General features: G+C 39.8%; 1 protein-coding gene across 1 annotated transcript in view; it reads right to left on the bottom strand.

The window, feature by feature from the left end:
* The window catches only part of chga (chromogranin A), a 6,581-nt gene extending 1,960 nt beyond the window's left edge, over positions 1 to 4,621 (bottom strand). The window contains exons 1-7 of the mRNA XM_020603652.1: positions 4,357 to 4,621; positions 4,013 to 4,062; positions 3,169 to 3,262; positions 2,383 to 2,451; positions 2,180 to 2,266; positions 954 to 1,283; positions 9 to 226 (exon numbers count right to left, since the gene is read on the bottom strand). Of these exons, the coding sequence (XP_020459308.1) occupies positions 9 to 226; positions 954 to 1,283; positions 2,180 to 2,266; positions 2,383 to 2,451; positions 3,169 to 3,262; positions 4,013 to 4,062; positions 4,357 to 4,402 (894 nt within the window). The 5' untranslated portion in view covers positions 4,403 to 4,621. The remainder of the gene's footprint in view (positions 1 to 8; positions 227 to 953; positions 1,284 to 2,179; positions 2,267 to 2,382; positions 2,452 to 3,168; positions 3,263 to 4,012; positions 4,063 to 4,356) is intronic.
* Positions 4,622 to 13,418: the final 8,797 nt, after the last annotated feature.

Raw genomic sequence — 13,418 nt, 5'->3', positions numbered from 1 at the left:
TCATTTTCACCTGTTTTTTTCTTCAGTCGCATCCTGTTACCCCTCCTGGTCGCTCGCTCCAGGCTCTCCCTGCTCCCTGTCTTCATCTCACTTTCCTTCTCCTCCTCCTCCTCCTCCTCTTGATTGCGTGAGAAAGGTGCAAATCTCTTGTTATTCTCCTCCTCATCATATTTCTTCACTTTTGATTTGTATTTGGGTGCGTCTCTCTTTTCATCAGATCCAGCCCCTAGGAACGTGAAACATATATGATACTACGTTTTCGTGCTGCCACACCTTTACCAGAACACAGGCGGAGGCTACACTCCACCATCAGCAAGATTCCACTTACTGTAATGAGATATTTCTTGCCAGCTGGCAGCTTGTCCCACAGCACTGCTACAGTAGCTGTGCTTTATGGAAATGAACAGCGTGGCAGGAGCAATCACATAACTTTGTCGAGGCTACATTTTGTTGAATAGGTACACATATTTCATTGCACTTTACCAGTTAAGCACAGTGAAATCATTTCTCCATTAATCTTTTGAAAGGTGAATGATTCTGGCTGCTCATTTAAATTCTAGAATACAAATATATTCAATTATTTCTGTTGGTGTGCTGTCACTATGCCAGCCATATTGGCCTCAGTCCCTTGTAGGGGGAGGAGCAGTGAGGGGAGGTGAAAGTCATCATGTAGATGAAAGCATTTCCATCAGTTCCCAGTCATGTGGTGGCAGGCAGTTTTATCTACAAGGCAGTTTTTGTTTTATTGCACTCTGCCTGCACCGTCAGTGCAGCCTTTAATTTGCTTATGGGTTGTTTGGTTTTTGAGTAAAAGAAATCAGACTTGGCAGGAGCCTTCGTCTGAATACGCATGTTTTCTGTCATCTCTTCTTTTTATGTTTCTTTTTATTTGTCACTAAAATGAATCACAAACACAAGCCAGGCATGCAAATGGAAACACTGTATATACTTACCATTCCTATCCTTGGTCATGCTTTCCTCCTCTGAATTTGCTCTCTTCTCTTCATAGTCCTCTTCTTCTTCCTCTTCTTCTTCTTCCTCTTCCCTATTTTCAGGCTTGTCCTCATTCCACTCATCCACATACTGAGAGATGTGACTTCCAAGGCTCTCATCATTTTCCCTCTTCACCTGTGCCTCTTCAGCAATGTCACTGTCCTGCTGTGACACTCCATCTCTCAGGCGCTCATTATTTTCTTTCTCTTCACCCCCACCTCCTGTCCTCCTCTTCTGGGCCAGAAGGGACCTCTCACCGGGGCCTCCTAAAGCCTCCAGCATGGATCGATCTGAAAAGAGAGAGGAGCAGAAATATAATTGAATACAAGACACTGATTTTCCAGTGATAGTAAAGGAAGGTGCTTATGATTTAATGGAGCTGGGTTGGATTTTATATGGCAATAATAAAAATCATTTTATGGATCCAGGTTGTCAGACATGCAGTAAATGTTTGTTACTCTGTCGTGTGGAATTGTAAATTGTAATGGACTGATTGTTGAAAAAAAAAAACAAAGTATCTGAAGAATATTTGGTAAACGGTGACCGGCCCTTGACATTATCAAACACTTTGTAGAAAAAAAAAAAAAAAACTGATCAATTAATTAAGAAACTTGACAGATTTGTCAATAATAGAAATAACTATTAGCTGCAGCTTTTACTAGTATTAGCAGTAAAAGCATATCTGGAAATAATCAAATTCTGAATGTGGTTCAATAGCATGATAAGTAAAAAAAATTCTAGTATTTAGAATGAATGTGTTACACATGATAAACTGTTGTGTAGTAAATGCATTGTAACGTAATAAACAATGAAAAGTTTTGTCATTAATAGACTTGTTCTTTCGCCACTAGTTAACTGTTTACTTCACAGGGAGCCTGGCACTGACTTAAAAAAAAAGCCAGGTGTGCTGTCAGGTGGAAGGACCTCAGTGTTCATGTTTTGATCAGCAGAATTTAAAGTCACCTCAGCATTTCTCCTCTGTCTGTCAGCCATGCTTTGCTGACAACAGAAAACAAGAAGTAATTGAAGTAATACATCATTGTGACAGTTGGTGCATTTTAACATGTTGATTAGATGTTCCTTAAAACACACCTGACTGAAATGTTGTTGAAATAAATAGCATAACAATGCAGCATATAGAATAAAGTACAGTTTTCCATGAATCACAGTGACTAAAGAAACTCACCAGCGGCAGCATCTGTCCTCTGGGGAGCTTGTGCTGTTGGGGCAGGTGTATCAGCACCACTTCGCAGCTGAGCTCTCTCTTGGCCACCTAAAATTCAAATGAGTTATTAAGATTTTCTGTCTGAGCCATCTGTCTTGAGTTCATTTACATGTAAACAAGCATGTCCAGCACAGAGACATCAGCCTGTGCAATCTGTGACTCACCGTGAACACCGATCTCCTGCAGCTCCTTCAGAAAGTTATGATGACGAAGGATAGTAACAAGCCTGTTGTCTGCACAAACGTACACATTAATTACGTCTAGATAAAATTGCTTAAGACAGAAAAGAACAGACAACAGGCAATACAATGATCCTGCAGGATGTAAAACACAGGCATGTGTGATTCCCCTTCACTTTTTCACAACTCTCATCAATTAGCTATGGTAGCCTGTCCGAGTTAATTACCCAGAATTTTGCTGCTTTCCAAGTAGGAGCACAATTAATCATTAGGTCCTGCGGACCCCCCCCCCCCCACTGAGTTTCAGCAGCAGTGAGCAGCGGGCTTTCTGCTGACCCACAAATGAGACTGCATACTGTGTACTGCAAGCACAAAAACAGACAACTTCTGTACTGTTCAGTGCTCTGATCTTGTTTTTACTTCCCTCATATTTTTCTCATTTTCATTTTTATCATAACTGTGACTCCCCCTCTCCCTCGTCCGCTCTTCCATTTCACTCTGGTGGTGTACAGTTTCCCTCTCTCGTGGCGCCTGCTCAGTCACAAATGCTCAGTGAGTAATGCTCTGATTGATTTTTTTTACAACAAGGACAGCATCAAGGTAATACACTGCCTGTGTAACTGAATAGCCTTTACTGAGCACTAGTGACCCCGCTGTACTGTATATAGCAGCCTGCAGCGGGTTTTCCCTAGCAGACATTGCATCAGTCCATTAATCTTATGATGTGGTCATCATGCAGATATTTAAGGTCTTTCTTTGGGAGGGACTTACCTGCCCTCAGTGTGGCCAGACAGTCCTCACTCACAGGTACGGGATGAGGCCTTGATAGCACATCTGCCAGTGCTTCTATGATGCATTTCATCACCTGTGGACAAAGAAAGTGAACAAAATGAGGCAAAAGACTCAAAAGCCTTTGCTGTCACATGCTGATATTCATCTGGTTAGTATGTAAAGTATATATAGTATATATTGCTCAGGTTTTTATCAGTTAAAATTAATCTGCTTCTCTTTCAGTACAGTTATTATGCTGACTCATCTAAAGATGTGAAACTCTTAGATGAGAGCTCAAAATCCTTCCAGCTCCCTTGATGCATTCAGCGATGAGCCAGTCCCACATGCAAGATGATTTTCCATGTAGTTTTTCAACGCTTCTGCCTGCTATTTCTCTGTATCGTATGTTACTCATTCTCTTCCACTATCCACACATCATCTTCCCTTCACACAATCATCTGTTCAAACCCCATTCTAGAAACTACTCTCTCTCAATAGACTGTGTCGAATGCATTCAGCAATATCAGATCATGGCGGTTAAGGGTCTCCACTGCTCTCAAAACAGTATCTATTGATCTTAACAAGGTCATACTGACATAGCTCCAGTTGTTCAAGGTATTTCTAAGCACTTGTCTTCTGAGTGTGGCAAACCAGGAGTATGTTTGGTATCAGTGCTTACAGTTAATGGAATCTAGAGAATGTTCTTATACATTCAAATACTGCAGGGTTAAATATGATACTTGCAGTGGACTGTATTTCTACCGCTACTCCTCCTAATAATATTATTAATATAACAAATAGTAATGCTAGTAAACAATAATACTATTTAAAAAAAAATCTTTACCTTTACGTCCTCATTCTCCAGCTGACTTGAAGTCACTGGCAATGAAAGAACTGCAAGAAAAGCAAGAAAAGACAAACACATCCTATAATTATCTGCTATTTCTATAATCCCTAAAGCTCAAATGTTATTCCCTCTGTATCTAAAACACACGGACTGTTTTAGTAACAGGGGACTAAACGTGCCAAAGGTGCAGGTGGATTCACTCCGTATTTCGCTGCAATTAAAGCCTGTGTTTGTCGCTGTCCTTGGTGCTGAGCCCAGCCAGTCACATCTCTTAATGCAGCTTTCTCTCAACAAACCGACTCTGCTTTGTTACCATTTAACTTCACTGAGGGTTTTCTTACCGCAGTTGGACATTAGAATCAAAACGAACAGTCCGCTCCCGATCATGTTTGGAAACGAGGCGCATTAAGCTCTCCAGGAATAGAAAAATAGCAAAGCTTATACCAGAAGGTTTGGTTTGCTCCCTTTTGAAGAAAGCCCAGTGGGTTAGGGACGCATTCTGAATCAAACTTAGCCGCTTTTCGATATTTCTGGAGAGCTAAATTTCCCCTAGCATTGGTGACCCGGTAGCCTCCGTCCTCTCCGGTCTCCCCGCCAACACCTCGCCGCAACAGCGCGGCTTTTATAGGACCACGAGGAGAGCGGAAGTGACATCATCACGGGACAAATTATTACTACTGTACCTGATCATACCTCAGTGGTTGTCAGGGCGTGTGGCCTACAGGTTTACCTCATAGGCATGGAAGTGAGGTGGCCTCTATTCCAGTGTATTTTATTTTACTGTAATTATAGTGTTGGCCTGAGATTTTCAAATATTCTTATTAAGACTAATCTTGCTATAAAACTAAAAGACACAACAAAACACATCACTAGAAAACTGTCTTTATGAATAGGATCAGACAGGCCCAGTTTGTGAATAAATGTCCAGACTGTGTCTCTGTCTCCATCAGGTTGTTCCTATGCAGGTCATCATACTGTATTTGCTGATCATGTTTCTTGAATACATGAATGTGTTGCTAGGTGACACTTTATTGACAATGTTCGCTGTCAGCGCACATTGTGATCATGTGAAGGTCATTATCACATTTCATAACCCAGGACAGTGCCATTTACACTCCTATCAGTGGACACAACAGAAACACATAATAAGCTGTCTATGACATAATACTGTGTACAGTACAATATATGTTATCTAATATTTGATATGTGGTACAATTGCAGGTAATGTTTAAGGGCACAAAACAAGATGTAGTAGCATAATACATGATCTAGTGAAGGATGCATTATAAATTCCCATTGCTCACCATTAATATGTGACTGTGTCACTAATGGCTTTATGTAATTATTTAACATTAATTATTTGTCACAGTGAGAGTGTTAACATGCTAATTTAGCTCAAAGCACGGCCTGACAGGGCTGCTAGTATGGCTGTAGACTGTTGATATCAAACTGAGAAACAGCTGCAACTGTTTACATGTTGCTGCATGTTTGTGTCACATTTACAAATTATGGGGTGAAATTTTATTTATTAATATATTTGTAGTTTTGTGAAGAGAAGGATGCACTAAAATCAAAACCATGATGCAGATGGCAGTTGGCAAACCAGAGGTGAATTGACAGATATCATTGTAATGACTGAGAAAGACAAACTGTAAATCTGATTGTGAGCTGCCAGCATTGCTTCTTTTGTTTGGTTGATGGTCATGTAGCATTAATGCAGCCTATCAGTTAAACACACAGTGACATGATCATTTCTTAATGCTGAGCAACAGGTCAGATGTTGTACATCCTGAATTATTTCATTATTCTGCATTAGTTAAAGGGGCCTATATGTTTTCTTCCCTCATCATTAAGTGTTATCAAATGACCTATGACATTTTCATTAAAAGTCTTTAGATTAAACAAAACAAATATTGAACTGGTGAATTATTACATCATTTTAAGACCTTTCTGTTTATGAGGAACAGACGTATTGCTTATAACCAACTTATGGATCCTCCTAAACCTGTTTGCTTTCCTTTACCTCATAAGCACTGAGTCTCAGATGTTCATGGGCCTGTGAGGTAATTTTCTCTTTTTTGTACTGACACATTCATTAAAGATAGACAGACAAAGAGGGTTCCAGGGTGCGGGCTGGCTTTTTTGCTGTTTCAAATTTCCTGCTGCACCATCCACTGAGATCCCAAAGATCTCATTATGCCTTATGTTCAGAGAAACAATAAAGGCCAATTTGCGTCAGAGCCGCATCCATATTTGTCCACATAAACCAGCAACAGCTTTGTTTGAACATGAAGAGGATTTCCTTTGAATGCAATAATAAGGTTATTATTAAACCTAACAGCTACAAGGACTGATTTAAATTCACCCTATTGCAATCTCCAGGAGAGATGGTAGAAAACAGGGACATATGAAATATAGATTTCATATATCTTAATCTTAATATGCTTAACTAATTAAAATACAAACTGGGTCATGATAAATAAAAATGTTCATTTTATACTGAAAATTCTGTCTTCACATTTGAAAATGATTTAAATAAAGATTAAAAGGGGACCTCTCCCATTCAAAGTGAGTTTTGCCTGCATTATGTGTTATAGTATAAAAAGTATAAGACATGTTTATTTCAAACCATTCCAGTCTGCTCTATACAACTCACTACCAGTTTGCTGAATACATATTGTATAGTTTTCATTTCCATTCAAGGGTTAAAATATAATTTCTACAAGAAACCAAGTAACCTGAGATGAATTTAATATAGCATCCACCTGCCCTGGTAACGATACTAAATAAACCGAGTCAATAATACTGTGCTGTACACTTTGTTTAGCCAGAAAGCAGATGAGTAGGAAAATCATGTGTAGTAGATGATATACCAAGGCTACTTATGTTGAATGCTGATAATGTGTATGCACAGTATACTGTAGCTAAACAATGACCCCAGTCAGTGCTTTTGCTCCCTTGTGCTCAGTGCATAATAATGAAGGTACTGGGGGACTGAGAAATGAAAGTCATGCTAGTAAGACTGACAACTCCAGAGGGTACCATCATAAGCTGTACACACTAGTACCTTTTGTATGTTAATGTTACACTTGGCAAAAGAAGTGGGGTGACAGCCACCAGCAACAGCCTAATTTTAAAAATGTTTTACAGTAAATCCAACTTAATATATTACTGCTATGACTTTGAAGAGAGCGAGCTTGGTCAATATCAGCAAAAGCAACAAGGAGCTTATCAAACAACGTGCACTGTCCTTAGTACTAAAGAGAAGAACACTGAATAACAAATTTTGACTCTGGAATATGAAACACTGACATCAGACCTTATTATTATCATTACAGAGAAAACCCCAACAAATCCCCCCTGAGCAAGCACTTGGCGACAGTGGTGAGGAAAAAAACTCTCCCTTTACACCGACTCAAGGTGGGAGGCCTTCTGCCTCAACCGGTTGGGGTGAGTGGGTAGTTTTCATAGTCATCACTCCTGTCATTCTTATCATGGAAAATAAGGCAAATACACTCACTTTGAGTGTCTCAGAGCTTATTTAGTCATCTGAGTTGTCTGTCTCTGTCAGGCTTGCTCCCTCCCAAGAACCCCAAAACACACTCCCGGTCGGTATCGCTGCTACCTGCTAAATGTGTCCCTACATCAGCGACAATACTTTACAGGGGTAGGATACATTCCCCTGCTGGGAGGCCTCCCATGCCTGGAAAATCTAATAAGCATACAAAACGCAAAACTTTCCCTCCGCCAGCCTAGTTAGAGCACGAGTCTCCCCTTGGAGAATGGAAAGGAGAAAAGCCTCTTATGATGTGAGCTGACTCAGTTGGCCTCGTTCTCTGTAGTGTGGAGAAGCCCTGGTTCCTTAACCCTAGAACTGACTGTCACTCTACACTGATTTAGCGAGATAGGTAGGTAGGTAGGATTTTACTGATGCCCAAATGGGGAAATTCCTGAGATAAACACAGAACCTGTAATGTTTTCAAAAAGCAGGGTAACTATCACTGATTTGACACTACAGCTGTCTCTCTTGTTGGTTCCTTACTCTCTTACTTCTAATTGACGTCATCTTAGAAAACAACGTCAGTGTACAATATGTGGATTTAAAAAAGAGGACAGGCTAATTCATGCTACTAAGCTAAGAGCTCACAAGACATGACATACTGCAAAGGGTCAATTTTCACTTTAATAACTGAAGTACTGTCCCTGTAGAGCTCAGTTCCTTCCATACAAAGCCTGTTAGCCTTGAGACAATTCAGCCCACAGTATAATCTTGATATAAGAAAGTTAAAGAGTAAAACTCATTAATAATACATTCAATATGGTGTCAACCTTTGCACTTGACAATCAGGCTTCATAATATCACTGCTGTCGCTCTCATCACAGACAATAGGGCAAATACAAATCAATGGCATAACGCTTTGCAGGAGTGGGATAAATTCCCCTGCTGGGAGGCCTCCCAACATCCGGAAAATCTAATAATACAAAAAGCTAAACTATGACATCACCGGGCCTACTTGAAGCGCGAGACTCCCTATTGAAACTTGGCAGAGCGAAATCACCCAGAGACCTAATGCTAAAGTTCAATAAACTGTTTTTAATCAAAATCTGGGCAGTGATAATCTCTATAACAGCACTTAAAGATACAAAGTGCTGTTTATGTTTGGAAAAAAAAGCCCAGTTTATCTAATCTAACGTTTAACTTAACAAAATATTATGTGAGCCAAAAAAAGATTTTAAATGTATTCTAACAGATTATCTATAGGCTGAGTGAGCACTAGAGAAAGCCAGTGTCCCACACAGTGGTACAGACGATTAATCTAATGTGTCAGAGTATGAAGTGAGCCCAGAGTAACACGCAGCCTCGGGCAGATCTCAGGCAGAGTTTGCCCCAGTAACCAAAGCAGTGCAGGACTATAATGCCTGGCTGATACACTGACTGTATGTGACCCTGGTAAACGAGTGAGGGGCATGAGGAAGTTAGATGGTTAACAACTAAACTCCGTCCCCGGTAGGACATGAGACCAACACAGATGGGCATGTGGACAGACAGGCAGTGAGAGAGAGAGAGAAAACTAAGTTCCTTCAATACTTGCTTTATGAGAGTATCTGGAGGTGCTACAGCAGCAAACCGGTCCCACATCATGGAGGTTGTCAGATGATTAGTGACCGAAACTGCTCCACCTGGATGATATGAGAAGCAAAGACAGATATACTGTAAGTTGCCATGGTGACCATGAACGGAGACAAAAAAAACCTGCGTCTTGTCAGTCCTCACCTTCTGAGCATCCTGCCATGCAGCCACGCCACGACCAACACTGCTTGTTGTGGTGTCTCATGTCAAAGTTTAGTGCCTTACCTTTTTTATCAGACACTCATGGCTCCATTTACTTTTATGGACAGACAAGAACATGCAAACAAAGGATGAAGAGACAAGTGTGCATGAACAGAAACTGAGACAGACAAACATAAAAAGACAAAGACAGATGTAGCTGTGCAGACAGAGAAAGAGTTTGATGGACAAACACACAGGTGAGGCACCAAACCAGGCACCTCCCAAAGCCCAAGAGATGAAAATAAAGATCAGAAATGGAAGATAGAGACAGGCAGGCAGGTGCTGCACAAGAAGGAGAAATAGTAAAAATGAGACTTACAGTTTTGTTGATTTCCTGAAAATCAAAGTGTTATTGCAATAATACACATTCAAGCAGATTAGCCAGAAATAGTCATGACACCAGGGTCATGTTTTTGAGAGAGAGAGAGAGAGAGAGAGAATCTGCACAGACACTGGTCAACAAAAAACAACAAAAATTTTCTGGCACAGAAAATGATAGTTGTAGACTAATTTTGGGGTGGCGAATCCAAATCAGATCTCAAATTTGCCTTATCACATCACATTTTTGCACAATCAGTATACCCCATGTAATTTCATGTAATTTACCAGTAATATTAACTTTTCACTATTCATCATTGCAGGTTGTTATTATGCTCAATTTATATACTTACATTGTAACTTGAGCGAGTTTCCAGAGAACCTGGGTGATGTTGGTGAAGAACAAGGTAAACGCTTTCATCAAGACATTAAAGTAATGGAAGAACATTACCAAGGCAGAGGGGACCCCAATATCATGGCCAATTACTGTTGGAGCTTAATGAGGGATGTTCCAAACACTGAGCATCATAGATTGTCAGAGAAGAAGTTAATGCAGCTGTAGCTTGATCTAAACTAATAAACTTATTGTATCTCTCTATGTCTATTTCTTTCACTATGAGCATGAAATTACCATTTTTTGCAGATATAGAATATTTTATATCTTGGAACTGATGTGTTGGACAAAAACTGATGGCATATTTGGATCCAGCACCACAAAATTAACTAAGATTCAAGGGACAGGGAACCCCGTTTACTTAAAGGTACATGTGAGGCGGCAATGTGATGTTTCCAGAAAACAGATGATTCCTTCATATTAAGCGACAGGATGTCTCTGCTTTTGAACACAAAGTGAACAGCCTGTACCACTGAGTGAATATGGCCCCAAAGAACCCAGACACCAGAACACAACCTTAATGTCAAGCGTGATTTTATGGGTTTTATTTAATCCAGTCATGAATCCACACAGTCTAAATCAAGGAATGAATTTTTAAGCTCAGCATGATTCATATGTCCTCTCTGCTGAGTTTCTGGTTCATAATCAAAAGCTGTGGGCTGCTGGGAGGAGATGGTGTCCAGGCTGCTGTTCACCACTCTGTCGGACTCTAGTGAGTTATTTGTTTCAGTCATGCTTTTTCATTAAAAATTGATTTGCAGCTGCAACATTAGCCGTTTCCATCTTGGCCAGTGGTGTTTGCCTTGATGTAAAACTGAACAGGCCTGTTTGGTTGGATAAAACAGTCCTAAGAAGATCTCAGTAATGGGACTATTGGTGTCTAGAGCGCTTATGCCCATAAGCACATAGTCAGATTTCTACCCTGTTTAAAAGTTTGTCATTGTTTAGTTTATCATGAACGTCTAAGAAAACCATCAAATATTAACATGTAGGAAGCTGAAACTAGAGAGATATTTTCTTGGCATTTTTGCTTACAAAATGAATTACTCAACAAAACAGTTTAATATTCTGTCAATCAGTTCCCCCAACTCCTCATATACAATCTTCACTGGCTAAAGTACAGGGATGATATGAACAGAAGCTACTTTTTTGACAGTAACCTTATTTGATTTAGCTTAATGCAACAGACAGAAACTGACAGCAAAAGGATAAAAAATGACCACAAAGACATGCAAAGCAAACACCAAAAAAAAAATCCCTTAATCTCATGTCTTCCCTTTTTATCTATTCCTCACATGCATACAGAAGTTGCCCTCAAGTCATCTTAATATATTATAAATTTGTATTTTGCATTAACTGAATGTCTGAGGTGGTGCAATTACACAAGAATGGCTGGTAGGGCGAGTCACGTTCCCATCTCATGTTCCCATCAGCTTACAGCTGAATAAATACAGCCTATTTAATTTAATATAACAAACAGTAGGATTCCAGCCCTTTCCCATCTATTAAAGAATTCCAAGTCTGCTAAACTAATAAATGAGTGAACTTATTGATCTTTTCTTTACCTCCAATTCAGGCTCTTTACCTGCTGCTGGATTTAAAGGTCTATTTAAAAGTCTTAATAGTTTTAAGAGCTACTGTGTGCTTTTCTTTGTATGCATACATGAAGCCACAAAAGGGAAAGCAGAATTAAATTTAGAAAACTGTTTAGGCAAGTTCTGAATTTAGGCAAACTAATTGTTACTGTTTTGGTGTGTACAAGGCAGGATCAGGCATGGCTATAACATAACGGATCTAGTTTGTTTTTACTTAAAACTTACTATAAATGTGTATTACTTATCAGAAAATTAAAGCAAACATACGAGCATCTATAATGTAATCTAATGTGCAGGCAAGATTATGGGCACTGATGTAAATTTTTGCTAATCTATGCTAATCAAAAGCATATATTAAAAATATTTGAAACATCATTTAAAAAAGAAAATCATTTATTGTATCCAAGGAGCTTCAAACATCTGTGGACTACTTTGGAAACCTAGCTTCCCCTCTTTTTCACTTGGATACCTTAATTATAAAAACCAAACAACAGGACACCTTTGTTTCCTCTTGTCTCTTGGACTGATCGTTTTGAACAAGTCCTGTGAAATGCTTCTTTACAGAGCTGATTCCCTTCACCATTAACCTACCAAGATGTAATCGGGCCAAAATCAAGGTCAGAATTTTGGGAGTTCATTTACTGTATGTCCCTGTTACACGTGACTGCAGGAGAAACAAGGACAACACAGTCAAACTTCCAGCAGCTGCATCATTTTGAGTCGAGTACCACTGTAGCATCTTCTCCACTGGGTACATCCAACCTGTCCTTTCTGAGATGAAGCCTAAACAATACTTACCTGATTACACAATAATATATTGCTATCACAGGAGGGACCCAAACAAGAATTTCATCTCCTTTAAAATAATTCTACATATCCTTTTACTTATCATTTGCTTTGTTTGCCAGTCAGTGCAGCAGGTGGTGCCATAAGGTTCAGGACTGTAATTTCCCCCCTGTGCCAAGGGCCCCACAGCAAACAGGGATGCGCAACACCATACTCCAACCACCAGGAGGCGGGCATGTGACAAGGAGAACTTGTTTCTCAGGCCTCTTCTTTTTGGATGTTTAGGTTTAGTGTCACAGCCTGTGGTCCACTGCAGTATGAAGTCCCTTTAGGGACTTACTGAAGATGACAGGAGACAGGAAATGAACAGAACCAGAGGAAATGAGGAGAGATCATGTTGAACATCAGGGCAGTGACTTTCCACGTGACAATGTCAGTGGCGTGGCTCTAGGGTTGACAATGTCGGCCTGCTGGACGAGCCATCACTTTTATTTAAACTAATATATCTCAACAACTATTGAATCTACCCGGTGAACCAGTCGTTTTAAATTATCCTCCAGCTGTGAAAATACTTCTCATACCAGTCATTGCTTCTTTTTTGTAAAAAAGTGACTGAGCTACAAATTATAACATTTAATTAAAACAATTTGAAAATAGACTGGTTGCATCTACAGTCTGTTAATTGTGCTTTTTAGTTACTTAAGGAAACAGGACAACTGATTAATGTCCTGAAAGTTTAGCTGGGTTGGTGTCAATGAAATGATTTAAGGTAATGTTCTCCTGGTTTCCCTTGAGTGTGAGCCAACTGTAATCAGTCTGTTCTCTGATCATCACATTAATGAGGACAAAAAGTGAGGATGACTCATTTCAGACCACTGCAGCCCTCTGTTTACACAAGTATATTTGTTCCCTCTCTTTGTGTAAGCTTTGTCTTGTGTGATTTGGGTGCATGACTTGGCCTTTGAGAGTCTTTGAGTT

This window comes from Monopterus albus, unplaced genomic scaffold (genome assembly GCF_001952655.1).
Source record: "Monopterus albus unplaced genomic scaffold, M_albus_1.0 scaffold62.1, whole genome shotgun sequence".
Lineage (NCBI taxonomy): Eukaryota > Metazoa > Chordata > Actinopteri > Synbranchiformes > Synbranchidae > Monopterus > Monopterus albus.
This window is presented reverse-complemented; position numbering and strand designations above follow the sequence as displayed.